The sequence below is a fragment of the Onthophagus taurus genome, chromosome 11 (assembly GCF_036711975.1).
Source record: "Onthophagus taurus isolate NC chromosome 11, IU_Otau_3.0, whole genome shotgun sequence".
In the NCBI taxonomy this organism is placed as follows: Eukaryota; Metazoa; Arthropoda; class Insecta; order Coleoptera; family Scarabaeidae; genus Onthophagus; species Onthophagus taurus.
The window spans coordinates 15966493-15989897 of record NC_091976.1 but is presented as its reverse complement, the minus strand read 5'-3'; the positions used below and the strand labels follow the sequence as shown (position 1 = coordinate 15989897).

General features: G+C 32.6%; 1 protein-coding gene and 1 long non-coding RNA gene across 4 annotated transcripts in view; one reads left to right on the top strand and one right to left on the bottom strand.

The window, feature by feature from the left end:
- Positions 1–23405, top strand: part of LOC111418519 (protein Fe65 homolog) — a 112342-nt gene that overhangs the window by 41179 nt on the left and 47758 nt on the right. For all 3 annotated transcript variants that reach the window (XM_071200662.1, XM_071200660.1, XM_071200661.1), the window contains exon 2: positions 17137–17322. In XM_071200662.1, the coding sequence (XP_071056763.1) occupies positions 17169–17322 (154 nt within the window). In that variant the 5' untranslated portion in view covers positions 17137–17168. The remainder of the gene's footprint in view (positions 1–17136; positions 17323–23405) is intronic.
- LOC111417289 (uncharacterized) lies at positions 749–1324 on the bottom strand. Its single transcript, XR_002706673.2, has 2 exons — positions 1096–1324; positions 749–1040 (listed from the first exon to the last, which is right to left on the bottom strand). It is a non-coding gene; the product is annotated as an uncharacterized lncRNA (long non-coding RNA).

Genomic DNA, 23405 nt, shown 5'->3' with positions numbered 1-23405 from the left:
TTCTGTGCAAATTAAAAGTTATTTTTCTGCTTAATGTTCACTTCTTGCAATCTTCTTGTTTCTCGTTAGTTGTTTTTGTAGCCCGCTATGATTCTTGAGTGTTAAAGTTATGCAGCTTAATTTCAGTATTCCGTTTTTTTAGAAACGATAAGTGAAGTCTAAGTGTGGAAGTCTAAAGAAAACGTTAAATTTGATTACGTATATACTTCTACAAAATGTGTTTGGAATAGGGTTAATTTGCGGTTGATTTACTGTGAGGCTTCTTGCTTTGATTTGAGATGTATTGAATTGCAATGTGGTAGGACTGGTTTGCTTTGAGGTTCGATTGGGTTGGGTAACTACTTACGCAATTTCGTTCGTTGGGCACAAGCTTTCCATTAAGGCAAAAATCCTATGACAGATTTAAGTTACAATGATAAAGTAATGTGAGTGCAAAATTAGGGAAGTATAAGCATAAAGAAAGCTTTTACAAAGTTTATAACTTTTTATAAAATCGAGTAAGACTAAACTAAAAGGAATTCTAATATATTATTAAAATTTCAAACTCAACATCTTAGATGGTTATACTTTGGTGATAATTATAATTTATTTTTTATCGTGAAAGCAGATTATTTATTATAACATTTAGCAGCCAAAGTGGAATATTTTTTTGTTGATTTAACTGAATTCCCTCGAAATGAAATGATTTCAATTATAAATGAGTTTAAAGTAACTTCGTTAAAGTGCAAGGTAATAATGAAACAATATATAACCCAACAAAAACTTATATTTCATTAACATAAGGACTAGTTAATACATCTTCTGATATGATAAGATAACAAAACAACAAAATAATCTTATTTTCCTATGCTGGCGACATAAACAGCCGATTTAATAACACCGGATCTTCTAGCTTCACGTTTTTCAATCAAATGATCAAGATTTTCTTCTGGAATATTATCCGCAGATCTTTTAACAAGATGGTAAGATTCCCTTGGATCAGGTTGAACCGGTGAAGCAAAAATTACGCTTAGCATTACAACTAAAGCGAATGCAAAGAACTAAAAATTCGTTCAAAATAAGAGATATTACCAAAAATAATTTTTTAATTCTTACCAAGAATTTCATTTTAAAAACTGTTACCTTCAAACTGTTAAAAACACTTTGAATATACAACCTATTTAGAACACGGTATTTATACATCCCGTTTTACCACTCCATTTTAGCACATAATTTGAAGCTACAAGTGTTAATTTAATTATTATAAAATGTTCTAACCAAATCTGCACTTACTATCAATAACGTTTTTGTTGTTTGAATATCATAAATCACAAAAATCCACCGTGATGATAGTAATTATCTCTTTAGAGTTTTTAGTACATTTTCAAAACGCGCAAAAAGTAGTTTTTTTAAAAACAAATTTGTTAAACAAATTAGCGTCTTTAATTTGAATTGAGACGACTTATTTAGCACAAAAAATAGTAATAATAAAGATATGAAGAGGTAATAAAAATCAGATTTCTCCTTCAAATGATCATCACACTTTTGCTGCTACGACTGGATTTAGTGGTGAAATAAGGAAGGCAAAAGTCGGGGTCAAGCCAAATTGCCGCCATAAACATCGAGTCACGTTCGCGATTGCTATCAAATTCCGCGATGAAACCCGCTAAATGTACGAGATTTACTCGGGTCGGACTTTGAGGAAGTGCGCTACGAACAAGAACGAAAAGGGGCAGACTAAGAACGAGGAATCAAAAAGTTTTCGAGTTAATTAGACCCTTCCGGCTCTCAATACCCCGTCGGCGGCACATGAAATTTTCAAATTAACCACCTCTCAAAAAGTTATTAAACTTTCGGCAGTTATTAGTTATGGTCATAATCACAGAATCTTCATACCGCCATTAATATTTTTATATAAATCGTTATTATATTATTTACTTAAAAATAATTTAACAATGAGGTGTAAGTACCTTCAAAGTGAGGTTTATTGTGTGCGTTTATGAGATATCTTACTTTCTTCCGGAAAAATACCGTTTCCTTTACTTTTACTCTCGTAAGTACCATTTTAGGTGGTAATCAAGGGAAAGTGCTGCTCCCATTGTTCGATTGTATGCGATGATTGTTTTGCGGCTTCGTAAGAATGAAAAGATGAAACTCAGATCAAAGGAGAATGAAATCCACACAATTGGATCATAAAATTATATTTTTCATTTCCTTTTTTTTAATTTGATTCATCATCTACACAATTTCATTTATTAAATTTTTTACAATTCAACGATTAGCATTTAACTGTAAAAGTGTTCAAAATGTCGTCCTTCCATTTCGACACAAAATCTCCTTTCAATGTAAGTGCGTTTATTTGTTGGCGCAACTGTTAAAGATCGTGTGTCTGTGTTTCCTGCAATGAACTTTTTAAATAACATCAGATACTGAAGTTCAACGGATTTAAAAAATCCGGAAACCTTGGAGTACTTGCAATGAGAACCATTCGCTCTATCCATCTTCTAAGAAATTCATTATTGAAAGTTCTTTAAAAGCACACATAAAATACGGTGGGCACCGTCTTACATAATCTAGAGATTTCAGGTATCAAATTTTAAAGATTGGGTAGTTTTTTTTAAGCTTTGAATATACATGTATGATATACATGTAGTATTATATTGTAATTACACCAAACTTCAAATAAATAATAAGTGTATTGAATATGTAAACATGCTTTCTTAAAGTTGTTATGTAACATTGAAAAGGTAAGCTTAATTTGTTACCCGAAACTCAACATTATCTGCATAATATGGTAATATCTTGTTAGAATCATATCTCTTGTGATGATAAGTAGGAAACGTCTTTTTTGATACCATTTTTCTATCTTATACAATGCAGTCTGATACAGCAACTCGGGGAACTAATCCTAATAACTTTGATTAATTTCGGATATGTAGGTGAGTCAATTTTTGCATAAAAAATCTCCTTCGATAATGCTTCTTATAGTGATATAGTGTTTACCCAGTCCGTATGTTGATGACCATTCTGGTTGTTCACTGCTGCACAGAATAGTCCTGTTTTTGTGGAATTTTTCTGTCGCCTCAAATCACGTTTCTCAGGAAGCTTCTCTGCAATATGATTTGTAGTAAACCGTATCTTTCGTTCCTCATGTTGACAAAGACATTCGAGTTTGCGAGCTTTTATCGTAGTTTAATTCGGTGTCTTTATTTATTCTTGAACAGACTTCTTCATTAGATACAAATTGTTCCCTACTGTGGTATATAAAAGATTTTTCCAAGGCTACGAATCTAAATTCATACAGCGTAATTTTTTTGTCACAATATTTTTTGAATAGATTATTTATATGTTATACCACAGCAGTGTTTAGCATATAAATAGGTAGCAAGTTTATCTCGGCAAGCAATCATCGTTTTGTAATAATGAACGACGACTACTGAATTTGCTATTTCTTTTCGAATTCGTCTGTCGCCATTTTATTTAAAGTATTGAGATATACCAGTTATAAAATATTTTGGAGGACCTTTTCTATCTTTTCGAAGAGTATTAGTACAGATTTCAGTTGTAGTAAACTATACAGGGTCATCCACGGTGACCGTCCATTAGAACTATATCGAGAATCAAATGAAGTGGGGGTATGAAAATTTGCGGACTTATGATGTTTGATGTGAGCTTTTTAATTAAAATATTTTCAGGTTCCGGGTACTTGTGGTTATACCGGAAGTGGTGACAACTTTCATATTTCAAATGGTGTTCAAATGTGATGATCGTTTATTTTTTATCAAAACACAATTTTTAAATATATAACAGAATATTTCGGGTAGCATGTCAAACAGAAATTCTTTAATACAAAAATCTGTCTTAACACTTTATGTTTATTTACTATTATTATTTCTTTTATTTTCTGTTTTCATGACTTCTTTAATTTTTTGATATTAACGCCACCTCTTGATACTATCATAAGTATGATATTATTACATTTATTACAACTTCCCTATATTCAAAATTGGAAAATTTACAAAGTGAGTATTGAAAATTTTACAATTCAACGTTTAATTTAAAATTATCGTTTTACAACAATTTAATGAATTTTGAATTTTTATCAAATAAATTTTATCGGTGACTCTTTTTGTTTTAATTAATACTAAGTCACTTATGTCGAAATTGATCTTCTTTCTGTTCTTTTTTTCCTGTTATCTCTTTCGATACTGTGCTTTTTTAATTAGTCTTTCTTTTACTTTTTCTAATCTTATTTCTAAATTTTCTATTTCTTCATTTTTCCAAATTCGGGGAGGGAATATTTTAGTCATTAAGAATGATGGACTCTCTTGATGGGTAGTGTTCGGAGTATTATTTAACAATTTTTCTATTATTATGACTTTTTTATCCAAATGTGATGATTTTCACTTAACAATATTCTTAAATACTTCATCGTCTGTTTTATTTATCTCTCTCTTGCATCTAGACAAATTCTTAAACTACCATCAGATTTTTTAACAATTACAATCGGACTTATTATAAAATAGGAATTTGATCTTTCGATAATTTGTTAATCTATTAATTTATTTATCTCTTCGTTAACTTGTTCTTGGAAATGAAAAGGTATAGGATAATTTTTACAATTTAAAGGTGAATTATCTTCTACTTGTATTTTATGGGTATAATTTTTAGCAAATGTTATTTTATTATTAAATGTTATCGAATTATCCAATAAAATTTCCTTCAATCTCTCTTTACTCTCTTTCTTTATCTGAATTTTCTTTACCAATTCTTCTCTATACTTACCATTCCTTATTTCCCCGTCAATAATTATATTTTCTTTTTTATTTTAGTAAATATTTTATTATTTTTATTTTCATTATTTATATTTACATAATTTATTTCTTCCCCATATTCATCATATTTATTTTCTTCATAAATATTTTTATAATGATTTCCCCTTTATTTATATTATTAATTCTTTTTACATTTTCGTTATTCGTTTTCCTTTCAAAATGCTAATTCTTTTTGTTTCTTAACACTTTCTTTACCTTCTTTTTTATTCTCACTTATTAAAAGACAATATATTGTCATTGTGTATATATGTTTCGAATTTTATACAATTTTTACCAATTCTCAATTCATCTTTTTCAAAATCTGAGATCATTTCATGTTTTCGGATGTTGTCAATTCCTATCAAATACTCATATGTTATGTTCTCGAAAAGATAAAATTCCATTAAACAAGTTTCATTATTAATTTCGGTTACTGAATATAATTTTTTACTCACTTGTCCTATTTTCTTCCGATTGGTTGCAAATATATCTAATTTCTGTGTTTTCAAGATAATTTTCTAAGTTATCGATTCTTTTTGTTATCTCGGTATTAATTATTGATATTTCAGCAGCTGTATCTATTATTGCGATATTTTGAACTTTAATAATAATAATTTGATATAATTATATTGTATTAAATTAGTTTCTTCATTAAAATTGAAGAAATGAGGGTTATCGTAAAATTTGGTATTAATTTTGAAGTGATTCATTTTATCTAAGTTTTTTACCATTGGTCTTCTATTGGTACAGTCACCGTTTTTTTTACATCATCCACATTTTGGTTATACTGTCGATTCTCATTCCTTCTTGAATTTCCCGTCTCATTGATGGATTACTATGAAGATTGAATTTAGTTCTATCTATAAGTCACGTGATTCATATATGAATTTTCTCGTTCTGGGGGATTTCCTCGATTCTATGGTACAAAATTAAATTACGTGGTGGTCCTCTGTTTTGATAGTCATTATTTTGGAACCTTGGTTGAGAATTTCTATATCCATAATTATCGTGTCCATTTCTATTTCGAGAGTAATTATCTATAGCGTATCATATCTATTATTACTACCGTAGTTTTTATCATTATTATCATATTTCGTATAGTTATTGTAATTGTAGTTTCTTTGATTTTGCTCTGGTTTTTTATCGTAGTTGTAGTTATAGTTTAGTTTGGTATGTCCGTAGTTTATATTTTCATAATTTTGATAATTTAAATTTCTTTCTTTTCTTTGGTTTTCCTTAAAATCGTCTAACCTTCTTAAAATCTACATTAATTCATTCATGCTGGAAATATTTTGATAAACAAGTGCTATGTTATCTGCATTGACAAAATGTTTGATTAAAATTTCTGCTATTTTCTTTTCTTCAAGACCCTGTATATGTTTGCTACGGTTGTATATGTTACAGTTAAAGCGTTCATTCCGTGAATATACATATTGTCTAGTCATTAACTAATTTATCTAGTTAATGTGCATATAAAATACGAAATGTAAACTTTTACTTGTTGATGTATACAATTACTAATGACGCCCAATTAAAGCTTAAAGTGCGTTTACTAGTATATTACGTAACGAAACCAACCCAACCCAACCTAAAAAATGGTTGCTACTATACTTACTTACTTATTACTTGCATCACATGCAATCCCTTCTATTAAAAAAATTATACCGTAAGTTTTCTTTGTTATAACTTTTACCAACTTCTGTTAACAAATGCATACACTGCCTAGTTTATGTACACATTCACTAGTAAATGTATACACTCTATGACTGATAAATACTGTCACGAAAACGTTACGTTAATGTATACATTAACTGAAATGCGCGCATTACCTGTGACATATACATCACACGTATAAATTTCCCTGGTTACTTTCCAATTTTCGTTATATTTTCCATTTAATAGTTTTAATTTTTGTCGGTGTTTTTGGTTACTATTCCAAAACTGTTTCACAAATTCATTCTTAAAGTTCTTCAAGTTGTTGCATTTGTCCGCTACCATTTCGTACCATGCTAAAGCTTGCTCTTCTAAAATTAGTTGAATCAAATTCAAAATTAATTTAGGATCGGCAATATCGGTGGTTAGTCTTATCAAGTTATTTAAGTATGTCATCGGGTGTATCTTGTCCTTGGTACCCCTAAATTTGGGCCACATTTCCGGTTTTAAATACGATAATGTCGATGTAGAATCTAAATTTATCATATTACTTTGAAATCACAAGAAATATCGACACAAGAACGACGGAAAAAATAAATAGTTTGCCATAAAATTCAAAAATCAATTCATAAGTTAGGGTTGCAATTTAAAAAAATTGACTTTTACTGCTTTTCTTAAGTTCAACTTTGATATTATAATTTGAACATCCTGTATAGCATTTCAAAAACCTTACTGATCCTCCGATAGGTTTTTACAAAATTTTTTTTCCGCCGGTCAGAGTAGATGATTTATAAGTATAAGCTATTGAAAGTAACGTTGCAGCTGTCATCTTTTTTCAAAAACAATTAATACAATTGGCCTAAAATTGAACAAAGATTGCAAAAATGTAATAAAATGCAGGGTGTTCCATTTGAAATGTGAAAGTTGTCACCACTTCCGGTGTAACCACAAGTACCCGGAACCTGAAAATATTTTAGTTAAAAAGCTCGCAATAAACATCATAAGTCCGCACATTTCTGTGAAATCTTCAAAACACGTTTCACAGACCTTCAAATATTACGTTAAGTTAAAAACCATGTAAAATTTCAGACCATTTTTATGGCACTTATTTGATATGTATTGTTTATTATCAATTTGTTATCAAAGTGATCCATCAAAGGGTTTATTTTATCTAATCAATCATTACGTTATGGTATATGGAGTTTTAAGAATTATCGCAGCAATCTTCAAATTACAGATTAATTACACATCATGACTAAATCTCTTCACTACTGTCGAAACACCTCAAATGTAAAGGATATCCTCTACCTTTCTTTTAATTGCTTTTAGCTGCTCGTCCAGCATCATTCATGCGTACTTATGGTGATCTTGATGCATACGGTTACACTTTAAACAATCCATTGTAACGTATAGTCGTCATTCCAAACATTTCCAAACGTTGATCTTCAAATCACGTTTCCACTCATGCAGTTGATCTAAATTATTCGATAATTAACTATGTTATCTAACAACTTATTAATATGTAGAAAGTTATTTTATATGCATCGATACAATTTTCAAGATATTGAACGTTTAAATGGCCAACTTCTTAAATACATTGTGTTTTTTCCGCGGCCGTGAACGTAAGTCTTCCTACTTTCGTCCTTCATCTTGTTAATCTCTACCCTTCTTATTCCGCCAATACCATATGCTAAACTAATTTTTAGTATTTCTGTTCAAAATTGTAAATTTTCCACATGTATTGTAACGTTTTTAAAGAAAAATCTTTAAAATATAAATAATATAATGTTAGTGACTAGTGTTAGTGGCAGTAACTATGAGTATTTTTGTCATGTTCTTTTATCATGTTAAGGAGTGAGGAATAATATGAATGTGAGCTAAAAACTATACTGATCTTCTTCTCACTTTTTTATAATAATACTATTTTATTTTATTGGAGGTGTTTGAATAATGAAATTGATAGTGATGATAATGGATGAAAGTTTGAGATTGGCAAATGTGCATATTATAGGATTGTGGATATGGAAAAATTCAAGATAAGATGTTTGTGGCATTTTTAGGGTTGTTATGAGTTTTTTTTATTTTCTTCTACTGTATCCGAAGCCTAGCTAGATTACATCAAGTAACACTTCCACACCAAACCACACACGGTTAAAATAATGTTCCAGAGCAAGAGCCTTCGCCTAAGAATTCAAGCTATGAACAATCCAAGCTAATATTTTTGAATACCATCCTAAAGGGGGTATCAGTCACAACCTTTCTTTGTTCACTACCTCTAAAATAATCCTGCACAAACCATTAACAATCAATGCTGCAAAATGCCTCATCATATTCTGATACAATCACATAATATTTTTGAAACTGTTTCTGACATGAGTCAGGTTTCTACATAGAGAAACTCAAATCCAGTCCGAAATAACTTCTCCAGCACGTTACTCTACACCATCGAAGCAGAAAGATCAGTCTATACACACTAATACAACACTAATATGGACTCTTGCTCTTATCTTTTAGTTGCATCTTCAGTTACAATTATTTTAAATATGGACTGATTATCTGCATTAAGGATTCATAATAATTTCCGATTTTATTCTATCAATGACAAGTGCTTGTTCGTCTTTAACGGTGCTTCTACTTCTAAATCTCTACCTAAATTTTGTTTGTTAATATCCATGTCTCGCATCCATAAATCATGGCAGAGAGGACACACATTTCCCACAATTTTCTCTTTTTCTCCATTTCTATGTTTGATTTCCATATATTTTTGTATCTGTTAAACATTTGCCATCCCATTGCCATTCTGCGTGTTATTTCTTCTCCTGTGTTTTTAGTTGTAATCTTTTGTCCGAGATATACGAAATGCTCTACTTTGTCGATTTTCTTTCTTATTTTTTTTTTGTTCACAATTTACGTACATTGCTTTTGTCTTGCTCATATTTATCTCCAGACCAGTTTGCTTTCCTCTTCTCGATATTGTTTCCAGCATTTTTCTTACTTCTGTTTCGTTTTTTCCTATAAGTACTGTTCATATAAGCCTGTTCAACCATTGCCCATTTCATTTGTCCACATTCTTATTCCAAAGTCTTTCCATTCTTCTTCTACAAACATTGTTTCCAATACTGCATTGAATACCTTTGCAGAAGTCACATTACCTTGCTTCAATCCATTTCCTAGAGTTATCGTCTTTTTATTATTGTTCATTTTGATGTTTAGTTTTGAGTTTGTATATACATACAAAATACTGGTCTTCCATACCAGACGTTTGTATGACCTGTAAAATTGTTTCTGTTCTTACATTGTCAAACGCTTTCTCAAACTCTACAAATAATAAGATCATTGGGAAGTCATAGTCATTCGATTTTTTTTTATCAGTAGCTGCACGACTAAAATATTTTCTAGCGAAGTTCTTCTTAAATCTTGTTTGATCTTCGGAGGATGGTAGGTGTTGGTCTATTCTCCTTGTGATTATGGACATAAATATTTTATACATCACCGGAAGTAAACTTATTGGTCTGTAATTGTTGATCTGTTCCCTATGTCCTTTTTTGTATATTAAGGCAAGTTTAGCTACGAGCCAGCTAGCAGGTATCTTTTTTTAAGTACGAAGGCTATCTTTTTTATTAAAAGTTTCCTTCAATAATATCATTATATGGTTTCCATCTGCTTCTATTTCTTCATTTCTTATATGATCTATACCTCCAATTTTTCCTTCCTTCAGTTTTGATATTACATCACTTATTTCTTCTGTCATTATTTCATATTGTGTCTGTTCATTCTCCCTCTCTTCTGCCTCCATTATGTCTGCTCCCGTATTCCATTCAATTCCTTCTTTTTCCGCTTTGTTCTATAGTTCCTTATAAAAGTCGCATATAATGTTTAATATTTCTGCATCTTCCTGTTTGCTCATACCGTTCTTATCTTTCATTGCTATTAGTTTGTTTTGGCCCGTAGCAATTGCATCTTCTAATTCTATTATTTTTTTGTTATATGACCATTCTTTCCATTTTTTTCTTATTAATTTTGATATTTCGGTGTACTCAATCTTTTGTCTTCCTGATCTCTTTATTGTTCTTCTTTCATTTAATAGTTTACGTATATCGCATGGTAATTTTGATCTCTGTTTTTCTTTTTTTGTATCTTTTTAAATATCCTTTGTAATCTTTGTTAGTTATCTTAGTTATTATATTTTTTTGGTTTTCTATATTAGGGTTAGCTTGAATTTCTTCCAAACTTAATTCGCATTTTATTCGGTCTTCAAAGTTTTCTCTTTATATTCATCAATTATCTGTACTGTCATCTTTATTGCTCTGTGATCACTACTGATATCTATTTTCTGTTCAATTTCTATGTTTTGTATGATTTCTCTCTTGTCTACTATGAAAAACTCGTCTCTTTCTTCGTCATTGGCGGTAGAAGTTGGTGTATATACTTATATGACTTATATTCTCCCGGTTTTTTTATTTTCAAAGTTTAATATAATCCTCGCAATTCTGGGTGAATATGTTTTAAAGGAGGTAATATTATCTGTACATTTTTTATTTATTAAAAATCCGGGTCCACCTATCTTTTCTAATCCATTATAGTAAAATATTGTTCCCTTTACATTTATACACTGCTCACCTTTTCATCTGACTTTACTCAATCCTATTATACGCCATTTCGTGTCTTTTAGATCTTCTAGCAATTTCTCTAATTTCTCATCTTCTCTCAAAGTTCTGCAGTTATAGGTCAGTATTTCAAGTATTTTTTTTTTATTATGATGTTGATTTATCATATATCAGATACATCAATAATATCATCTTAAATATCGAATTAATATCATCCCAATGCCCGTAACCACTATAATCTACTCGGAATCAATTTTGTCATTATCAAACTTGTAAAACTTCTATATAAACTTGTATTTGCTAGGATGAGTGTTATCTGGCATTACAAATAATAATCTCTCAAACAAAATAGGCCAGGGATGGGCGAACCAATGGCACGCGACACAATATTTTGGGTACGTCACTGATTACAAAATTCATTATGATGCACTACGAAAAAAGTGTGAAGTAGGTATTATATGACGAGTGATCACTACAATCTACATCGCGAGTTTCTATTGCTAATGACGGATAGTTTGTTTATGCATAACATAATAGTGAATACTTGATTTGAAGTTTATTTGAGTTTTATCTATGATTTTAACTGTTATTTAATATGGCTAGTTCAGGAAAAAAACAAAAAATGCAAGATAAAAAGAGTATCAGAGAATTTCAAACTTGGTGGACAGAGAAATATGGCATGATTAGTAAAGGTGACAAGGCGGTGTGTGTTTTATGTTCTGGAACATCGTCTGTAAAACGGCATTTTGAAACAAATCACAAATCCGTTAGTTAAAAAAGCGAACCAAAGCAAAAAGAATTAATTGCAAGTGCATTGAAAGACAGAAATAAACAGTCAACATCTATGACTAAATATGTTCGCAAAAATTATCATACGAACGTGGTTGCAAATGTCATTGCTCGGCATAGTAAACCTTTTCAAGAAGGAGAATTTTTGAAGGAAGTCTGGTTAGCATGCGCGCCCTCTCTTTTTGATGATTTCGATAATAAAGATAAGATAATTCAGCGCATCAAAGATACTCCTCTTACACAATAAAAGAAAGAATCTTAAAACTGGCCGAAAATGTAACAGATCAATAAAAAATCTGCTCGTTTAGCTGTTTTTGCTCAATATTGCGTTGGAAACGTCATTAAGGAAGAATTAATTGCGATAAAATCGTTGCTAACAACTGCAAGGGGCACTGATATTTGTATGGCTGTTAAAAATTCGCTTGCTGAAAAATAAATTGATTTAAAAAAAATTGTTTCCGTAACAACTGATGGTGCTCCAAGTATGGTGGGTAAAAAAATGGTTTCACAAGTTTATTTCAAACAGACGTAGGGCATTCAATTGTTCAATTCCTCTGCATCATTCACCAACAAACCTGTGTGCTAAGAGTGGTTTAACATCTCTTGATAATGTAATGGCGGTAGTCACAAAAATAATCAACCTCATCTCGTCGCAGGCTTTAAACATTTGAAAGTTCGATGCTTTGTTAGATGAAATCAACTCGGTGTACAATGGCTTACTGATGTACAATAATGTTCGCTGGTTGCGTCGCGGGAACGTATGCCAAAGATTTGTTGATTGCTTGGAAGAAATGAGACTGTTTCTGCAAAATGAGGAAAAAGTTGAAGAATACCCACAGTTGTTGGATCAAAATTTGATTCTTTCAAAATTGATATTTTTTACAGACATATGCCAACATTTAAATAAGTTAAATATGAAGCTTCAAGGCATAAATAAAACAATTATCGTCATAATAGATCTCATTCGCGCTTTTGAGACTAAACTGCAAGTTTTCAGGAACGATATTATCACAAGAAACTATAAGTATTTTCCAAATTTGAAAAAATATATCAACGATTTGGAAATACATGAGAAACCAGACGAAGACCAAGCTACTGAAGAATTTATTTCTGTGATTGATTCTTCAATCAGGGAATTTTCAGCGAGATTTTCTCGCTTATTATGTAGCCTGATGTGATGTCATTGGATAAACTGAATTTGTCCCAATCGGATTGGTTAGAAATTGAAGAATTTGAAATGCAGCTGATTGATTTCCAGTCTAGTTCAATATGGATTGAAAAATTTATTGAAACAAAAAAAGAGTTATAATTAATTGTGAAACAGAAAGATTGACAAGTTATATAAGTGAAAATGCTAATAACAACATTCTAGAAACATGGAATGCTTTACCAGACACATTTAATTGCTTGAAGAAGCTTGCTAATGCTATTTTAACAATATTTTCATCAACCTATGCTTGCAAGTCATTATTTTCAGAGATGAATAACATTAAAGACTCGGTTAGAAACCGTTTGACAGGTGACTCTAGTTCAGTATGCATTCTGCTAAAAGTAACATCTTACAACCCTAACATATGTTATTTGTCATCTAATTTGCAACAACAGAAGTCACACTAATTTTACTTTAATTTAAATTACGCGTATAATTGAAACATTGCAAAATGTTCCTGTATGTAGGAAAGCGGAGGGTATGCTTACGCATACAGCACCTAGGGCCCCCCAACGGTCCCCTTGTACGTCCTCCTACACTTTCTCCGGCTACATCAACCAGCCTAAGGAATTTCCGAAGGCTAGGATACAGCTCAGAGGTGTGTTCCTGATGCCATCTGTGGTCGGCCATTCGTCTCCAAAGTCTCTCATTCTGAGGTCTTGCAGAGTGGGGCATTCACACAAGATGTGTCGGACCGTCTCCTCGCTCTCTTTACAGAGGCGACAGAGAGGACTAAGAGCAAACTTAAGGTTATAAAGATGCTTGTTTACCTTACAGTGACCCGTGACGAGTTTACAGTTCGTAGAGCGTTTCTACCAAGCCTTACGAAAGACAAGGCTGTCTCTGCTGAAGGATAATGTAATACTTCCTTAGACAGATGGCAGCCTTTAACCCTATCCCACCAGTTCATAAACTTTTTGTGGGTAAAATCTTTAATTGTCTCAATCTGAGTTGATAAGGACGGAGTGATTATCGGTTCAGGCGAACATGGCGCTCGCTTGGCAGCCCTTTTGGCAAGCCTATCAGCGTGCTTGTTACCTGAACAAGTCGAGTGTCCTTTTATCCATTGAAGTATAACACAGTTATGCACTGCGGTCTTCTCCAATGTCAGATAACAACCCATAACAAGTCCTGAGGTAATTGTTATTCTACTCAGGGCCAAAATAGCTTGTCTACTGTCAGTATAAATTGTAAAAGTCTTACCTACCAAGTTGGACCTGACAATAACGTCAGCGGCAAGTTGTATGGCGATTAACTCCGCCTGTATGACGGTGGTACTTTTACCTAGAGGTTCAGATACGTGGAGTCGGAGATCGTACTAGAAGACTCCGGCTCCAGTTCCTTCCCGTCTCTTTGAACCATCAGTGTAGATTTTTTCAGTGCTGTTTTTTACCTCTACTTCTGTGGAACTTGGGTGGGTGAGATATTTCTTCGTAAAAATGTGTTGTAGGGGTGTAATGTCCGTTACACAATCCAGAATTGGTGAGTATTCCACCATTTCATTCCAGAGATTGGCATTTTTACTATTTTTCTCACCCATTAGAATTCCTGCTGCTCCCAGTCGAATCATGGTCACCAATGCCACCTCTTGGATGAACAAATGAAGTGGCGTTAGGTTTAACATGTTTTCCATGGCTGCAGTAGGGGTAGTCCGTAGCGCACCTGTAACATATGTACAAACACGCAAGTCTCTGTACTTTAATAAGTGCAGCAGTAGATGTAGACTGTAGGGTCTTTGTCATCATACTACTGCACCATATGTAAGCATAGGTCGGATTACAGCCGTGTAAATCCAGAGGGCATTTTTGGGTGACAAACCCCATATCTTACCTATAGCCCTCCGGCATTGACCGAATGCAACGTACGCTTTTTTAACTCTATTATCTAGGTGGGCTCTCCATGTCATTTTATTGTCAAGCGTGATGCCCAGATATTTAACTTCTTTTGGCAATACCAATGCAGTATTAGCAAGGGATGGCATTCTGGGCTTGCCAACCTTCCTCATCCGTGTGAAAAGAATCAACTCTGTCTTCTTAGGATTCACAGAGAGTCTTTGTTCGTCACACCAAGTCTCTATCAATTTAAGAGCTACTTGCATCCTATCAAACAGCACGTTTATATACTTGCCTTTGACGAGAATGGTTAAATCATCTGTGTAACCAACTGTGATAAAGTTGGCTTCAGCGAGGCAGTTCAAGAGGCTATCCAGGGTGAGGTTCCACAAAAGTGGGGATAGTACACCTCCTTGTGGACAGCCTCGAGTAACTCCTCCTTGAAGACTGACATCGCCAGCCCTAAGCTTAACTATCCTATGTTTAAGAGTGTTCTCAATCCAACCACAAAGAGTCGGTGGAACATTATGCTCTAACAAGGCTTCGTTAATACCAGAGAAAGTTGTTTTGTCAAAAGCTCCCTCTATATCTATGAAAAATGTTCCTATTTTTTTGTAGTAAATAAAGAGTTTTGAGTTGATAGTATTTATTATTATTTTCCCAATAACCACAAAGTCAAAATTTTTTATGGCACGTCTATGACTACATTAAACATTTCTTTAGAAAAATGGCACGTTGATATGTAAAGGTTCGCCATCCCTGAAATAGGCAAATCATTAAACACACCGTTAGTGGAAAGGGGATTAATTAAATTAAATACATTATCTTTGACAGGTTTAAATCACGAAATAATCGATTAATTGTAAATCTCATCACAAGATTTTCCTAATTGTAATCTAAAATTTTCATGGGCGAAAATTTTGTCATACAAAATATGATGATGAAATGAGTAATTTACTTAATTTACAGAAACGACATCGATTATCATATTCGCTAGGTTTGTGTAAGACTGATTTGTTCTCTATTTGGTATCACTATAGCAATCTAAGGTTATTGACTAAAGTTACATTATAATAAGATATTCACCCATTAACAAACCTTCGTGGCAATATTCACTTTTAATGAAGCAAAGTAGATAGGTAACAACTAGAGTTATCCAGTTAACAAAATTGCTATCGATCAGTGTTATTGTTACTCCTTTATCAGGACGCAAAAATAATATATGCAGTTGATACAGTTCTCACACTCAAGGATTATGGATTAACTGCACGTGTTCAACGCAACATAGCGAAAACGTTACACTTAGTTGGCTGCAAATTTACTAATTCTAAACACTAATAAATCTTAGTATATTACATTACTTGTTATACTACTATAAAAAAGGTCGAATAATTGGGATGTGATGGTTGCCCATCTAAAATGCAACATCGAATCTACTTATCGAAAAGAGTATGTTATGAATATAGTTATGGTAGTTTTTAAATTATGATTATGCATGTCTAGAAACTTTGTTTTTTAACCATGTATGTCAAAATTGTGTTTCAATCACTTATACAGTAGAATGGAATTGATGACACACTACAACATTTAAGAGTCTTTAAAAAATTTAGATCTGCTCATTTATCACGTCATAACGATTTTTCGTGGATTGTCTTGATAAATATCACGATAATCCACAAAAGACAAATCAATGCCAGTTTCATGTAAATTGTAAGTCTTTTTTCAATCTTTTTGTTAAATTTTCACTTAACTGTATTATTCAAAGACTTGAAAATCAAATACTTTATAATCATTGTGAATTTTAATCATAGAAGAAACGTTAACGATAGACAATTTGATGGCGACATTGGGGCGGCTTAGTAGTAGACCACCGGCATTCATTACCTGTCGACGACGACGTCGTTCGGATCAATCCCCGAGCTGGCATACGTAAGGCGCCATCAAGTCTGACTTCGATCCCACGTTAGTCACGCCATTACGACCACCCCACAGAGTTGCTTTTCACCCCCGTTCTACCTACCCTTCGGTCGTTCCACGAGGAGCGCACCAAATACGTAGTGGAGTCGCCTCCGCTAAATGATTCAACACTATAACGGTCGTCCAGGTGCATTTATTGTTTCTCCCTTCAAACCGGAAATCGAGTTGTAATCAAATAATCATTATTAACAGGAAATCGATTTTAAAATTCTTTATGGTTGTATGATAGTAAATATTATTGATGATTAATTATTGATTTTTTGTTTGAATTTTAGATTATAAGTGATGCAAGTGTCTTCACACGGGGATGTTGTGTGGGGAGTTCCACAGGGTGCCCCTCGGTTTACATCTGAGCAGCTTCTCAGACACTCATAGTCCGTATTCTTCACTGCTCGTCCTATTACAAGGGATGGCAGCCCTCACGGCTCAGGTCGCTCACGAGGAAGAGGACATTTTTCTCGGTAAGAAAATAAAATATTTTAATTAATTTTTAAAACAAAAATTAATTAATTCGTAAAATTTCAACAATGTTTACTTTTAAAACAATAAAACCAGCAATTTAATTTAAATTCGTTGGCTTGAGTTCGTTAGAAAATAATATAACAATTGTACCGTTACTGAAACGAGAAGAACCTCTAATTAAGAGTACTTTACGGAGCTCTTCACAGAATTATATGCACATTTTTTAAAACTTGAGAAACGATTTCGCACGAATTTAACGGCTTCTTTTTTCTTTCATTTTTATATTTATTACGCGTATTACCGTTTTAGTGTGAGAAACGTTCCGAATTACAACAAACCAAACCGAAAGTTAAAAAGACGTTCTTTTATATGTGTTTAATATTAATGCACTTTCAGTACCTATTTAGTAATACGATTTCACGAATAACTTTCAAATCAACTTAATCATTTCACTATCAAACTTTTGCTTTAGAAAGTCTTCAGAATTCAATTTAATTTAAAAGTTGACCTTGAATCTTAAAGTTTGATATATTTTCTCTGTTAATATAGTTTTTAGCAATTTAGTAGTGTTCTAAATGTTAAACGTTGTTCACCTTAATTCATTGCCTCGACTTAAGCTAACAATGTGTTATGATTTCTTTATATAAGGCAAAGGCTGTTATAGCCTGTGTTATTAGAAATAAAACTATAAACTTAAGCTAGTTCAGACACTGCATTTCCAATTGTCGTAGATAAAATTGCAGTATCTTCTACGTAGATGAGAAAAATCGACCCAAAAATATAATTTTGTGCTTTTATATTCGCTCAAAAGAGACGCGTTCTTGCAGTGACGGTTGCCAAGAGGTACTTGCATTTTTTTTCCAACTATTTTGGCTCACAGACCAATTTTTTCAAGAGTAGTTAATACGGTAACAAAACCCCATCGTACCTAATTATTCTTTTTTAAAATTCTTAAAACATTTTGTATTTTTTATTTCCCGAGTGCTTCAAAGAGAGTTGTGTATGAAACTTTCAAAACCGGTATAGAGGATATATCAAAAGTAATGTGCCAAACTGAAATCTCATGTAAATTTTTTATGTCCAAAGTTTTTATGTTTTTAAACTTTCAACTGTAATGATACAGACTTTAATGATATAGACATTAAAGTTTTACATAGGATTTCTTACTATGTTCGTTTCAACATTTTTGTAGAGTTAAAATCGATCGAGTTAAAACCCGTTTATTAAAACTATTTTATAAATAAATTTACATAGAAGTCAAGTTATTAAAAATAAGAATAGGTTGTAAGATCTATTTGGAGAAATTAATTTAATGAGATGAGTATACTTGACTTGGCAAGTTGCCCACTATTTATCTATGTCCGGTTTAGAAAGTTTGAGTTGAATTCCCAAATCTCTAAGTTTGGTAATGTTCAACCAATTGCTGCTTTTATTGAGTTTGGCAACTATACTAAAGCCCTTTCTTATTACGCATAATAATGGAAATTCCAAGTAATGTTTTTGAGTCACTGAACTTACTTATTTACTACTTATTGATACCATGTAAAATTGTGTATCTCGTTTCTGTAATAGCAGTATATGGCTTTAGTATCAAATAAAGCCAAATTATCGTTTCCGATCCTGCCATTTGCCCTCATTGAGATTCCTGTCACTCATCGCTCTTTTAACTCCCTCTTGGGCCTTCCTCTCGCTCTTGTTTGCTCAATATTCACTCCATTAACTTCGGTCATCTGTCCTCCGCCATTCGTTGTATATGGCCATACCATATAAGTTGGCTTTTCTCAATATCACACAATTGTCTCCTCTAATCTTATTTGTTCTCGTATCACTTCATTGCTTACTCTTTTCATACGCCATACTCTCGCAGATTTTATCAGAGCATCCATTACAGTTGCCTCTATGCGATTCTTATTTAGGGTTGTTAGTCTCCATGTCTCCGATCCATATAGTAAATGACTCTAGATTAGTGTGTTATAGATGATAAATTTTTTTATTATGTTCGTACTCCACGGAATTCCGTTTAAGGACTATATTATTTTTTTGCTTGATCGGAGATCTTATTTTTTTGACATCTGTTACAGTGGAGTCAAAGGTGGTTCCCAAAATTTGTATTTGTTACATGATTTAATGAAATTGAGCTTGTCAAATTAATGTTTTTGCTGCGTTTTGTTTTCTTAAAACTTATCTTCTTCAAAGTTTGTTTTAGTTTGCGTGCCATATATTCTAGATCTTCTCTGTCAGCAGCTAAAACAGCTTGATCGTCTGCAAAATGAAGTATTCCGAGATTTCATCTTGTTGGGAGTGATGTTGGGAACGAACTAGTCCATTGGCCTTTCCATCCCGATCGCCCGACCTCAATCTTCTTGATTTTTATTTTTGGTTATACTTAAAAAGCATAGTCATAATCATCTTACACGGCAACACCAAACTATCTCATCTGTCACTGATATCACCATACTTATCGCATCTTCTGCACAAAAATGTTTATAACATCTTGCAAAAGATGCAAGAGATCTTGCAATGATGCATGGCGAAATTTAGTAACGAGATGAAGAATGACATGTACGGATTACACAATGTTGAGAAAAATGTTGAAAGCATCAAAAAGAATCAGATGGAACTCTGGCGAAAAAACGTCAGGCAGACTTTTCGTTGATCTAACCGAACAGGGTGAACATTACAAAGTATGTAATGTACACGGTGGTTACACTATGAATGATTACAAAATCAAAATTGAGTGCTATGCTGATGACGCCGTCCTCTTCGCTGATACTGAGGATGGCATACAGTGTTAAACACAAGAATTTAACATAGCAGTTGAGGAAGTGAATACTGAGGAAGTTAATACTGAGCAAGGATTGCGAAATCAGACACAAACTACTGCCGAGATAATCTGCCAACACCCTGGTTTAAGCCGCGCTAGTGGGACATCGTGGATTCAGCGAGCCCAATTGCGTATAGAAAATATTGGAAACAACTTGGAACGATTGCTTTGATGTCATTTTAAAATATTACATGTATTCTTGATTTGAAAGTAAATTTCATGGATATCTAGGAAACTAAAAAACTTTTGCTACAATTTTCTTCACCTATTACTCATTATTTGTCATGCGAAAAGGTGAGAATCACCCTGTATAACAGAACTTGGATTTCAAAGTAATCTTCTATGACTCTATCTGATGCAGAGGAATTTGTTTCGTACCATGCCACATATCTACATCTATCTTTAGAAAGGACCTCCTCCAAGCAATTATTAACTACTTCTTTATCTGTCTCCTTGTCTTCCTCCAGATCTAAAAGTTCTTCAACTATTTATTGGTTGAATTCAGTTATGGAAATATTCGTTTGAGTTATTGTTCTATAGAGCTTCCTTTACGTTGCTATGCTTTATATTTAAAAAAATCGATTTTTTTATAATTTTCCTTAAGATAAGATGGAATGCTAAGTATAAAAATGTACACAGTTGTTTGAAAAAAAAATGCACCACTGGTAAGATAAATGAACAACAACACACAAACATTTTGATAATCATTTATTATCTAAGTAATACATTAGCCGTAAATAAATAATAATACTAATACAACATAATACTAACAAAGTATGAAATTTAAGATAAAAAATATTTATACTAAAATTGGTGCAAAAACGCACGTTATAATCATTAATTGTGATACTTCGCAAAGCACTCTTCATGTAAATCAACGCTACACTTACCACACATATATTGACACACTATCTCATTATACATCCCAATGGTGTGTTTTTGAACCATTCATGTTTCAAGACGTATTTTCAGAATTCATATTTTTATTTCGTGTTCCAAGATATATATGAGGAAAATATGCACTAAAACCTTGCAAATATCAAAATTTTAAAGAATTTTATGCACTAAAAATTGTTTTATTTCTGTTGTATATTTTGAACAGAAATTTTCAATCGAAAAGAATTAATGCAAATATAGTTTAAATAGCAAGAATTATGAAATATTTTGATATGTATAGCCTAACAACCTTATAGTGTTATCGTACAAACAGCTAGCACCTTGAAATCTGGTAATGTATGGCTGTAAAATAATTTTAAAAACGCTGGTGCGTTTTCACACCAGTGGGACTAAATGGGTTAATGTGTTTATTTCAGAATGACCACACCCGAATTCGATTCTTCTGCGTAATATTCTATAAACGTACGCCATCGACATTTAATAAACCATCCATAAGGGAAACATCACTTTTGGATGGAACAGATTGATCAGGCGAGCTCTCCTTTCTACAGTAAACGCTAGAGTTGTACGTGTATCCTCCCTCGCAGCACAATTTGAATCATTTTATGCCAATCTTGTGTCGTTTATTCTTAATAATAAATTACTTATAGAACAAGCGACCTCTATTTGGAACAATCGTCACGTTAATACATATTCTTTCCTCTTGAGAGTAATATTCTTTCTACTTATTTTTCAGTTTGGTGACAAAAGCAATCAGTTTTCCTACACTAAAAGTAAATAATTTTTAGAAATTTTGATAACACCTTCCGTGTGATAACAGCAAAAGAACGCCAATTCATCCAGGTTTGTGTCCAACCAGGCTTTCAAGCTACAACTCTCTGCAACAACAGCTGCGTTCTATATAGCACGTCTATTTCTTTCAGGGTATTATTCTGGAGAAAATGTTTATAAAGAATTAGAGGAAGAATAGTGAGAATTATTTATGTGTGTCTCAAAGACTTGAAAAATCAATTGCTTCATAGAAAGGCTTTTCACAGGATTTTTCATCTGAATTTTGATCTGGCTCGTCCTCGCATAAATACATTAAAACAACTGCATTAATTGTTTTTCTGGCTGGTTATCATTCCTTGATATGGGTTTTTGATTGTCTTTTTACCTTGAAGTATCTCTCGCTGTACTTTACAAACGCAAATGAATCCGCTTCAAAGTAAAAGTATTTCTGATTCAAAGAATTCGTTGTAATAAGAGTAAAATGTAACATTCAGAAGCCAAACCAAAAATTGTACATTAACAAATATAACTATACAAATCCAAATAGGTATGTAATGCACGAGAAAACCAACCTCGACATTTGGATCACTCGTACCGAAATCCGTTATCACAATAAATTAATAAATTAAACTGGGTTAAAAATAAGGAGGTCGGGTTAATAATATTCGTCAAGTGTAGAGCCGGTTATGACTCACTCCCTCTCGAAAGTTAGCAGCACGACCCGGTGATGAGAGATTGTTGTTTTACCGTGTTAAAAACTACAGATGAACGCGGGATAGTAACAAAGTAATGTTTGTATCCCATCGGCCCATAAATTTATTACTGCATTTAATGGGACCGTTTTTATGGTAGCAGAAAGTTTTACTAAAAAAACTGAATATGCAACTGTAAAATAGTCGTTCGGAGTGATAACCGGAGTTTGTAATAATTCCCATTCCAATAGCACTATATCATTTTTGTTTGTGTTCGTTTCACTATGCCGGTGAACTAATTCTAATTCGATTGCTATCAAAACGGAATGGCTTGCACATATTAAAGAAAAAATGTTCAACAATAATATGATAAATGCACATTGTGATGTGGAGTGTTTTACGAAAACCTTGCCTTGTCGCCAAATTGGTTCCGTGAAATGCTTTATGACACTGTCGTACTGTTAAAATATTGCACATAAGTAGTGCAACATTGTCACAACTCAATGGAGATTGAGGCGAACTTATCATCACTTATGTCAACCATCCTCTTACAATGACCGAAAAAACTATTTCATCACTAAAAAAGTTCAGTGTCTCCACCAGTTATAATACAAAATGAATAATGTATCATCAGCAGTTCGATTTTCAGGTGAAACACTAAAAAGGGATTGTTAAAGAAAGTTTCCGATACTTAATCGAGCTATTTTCAGATTAATAATGAAAGTGGAATTTTTTAGAACAAGCGGCATCCAAAAATGGAACATTTCGATTGTTACCGAATTGGATATAGAATCTATTGTATTCCAAAACTGATTAGAATTAAGCTCCTAAAGGAAAATCATGATGCACCGCACATCTAGAAACTATTAGAATATAGCAATATAATTGGAACGTTGTT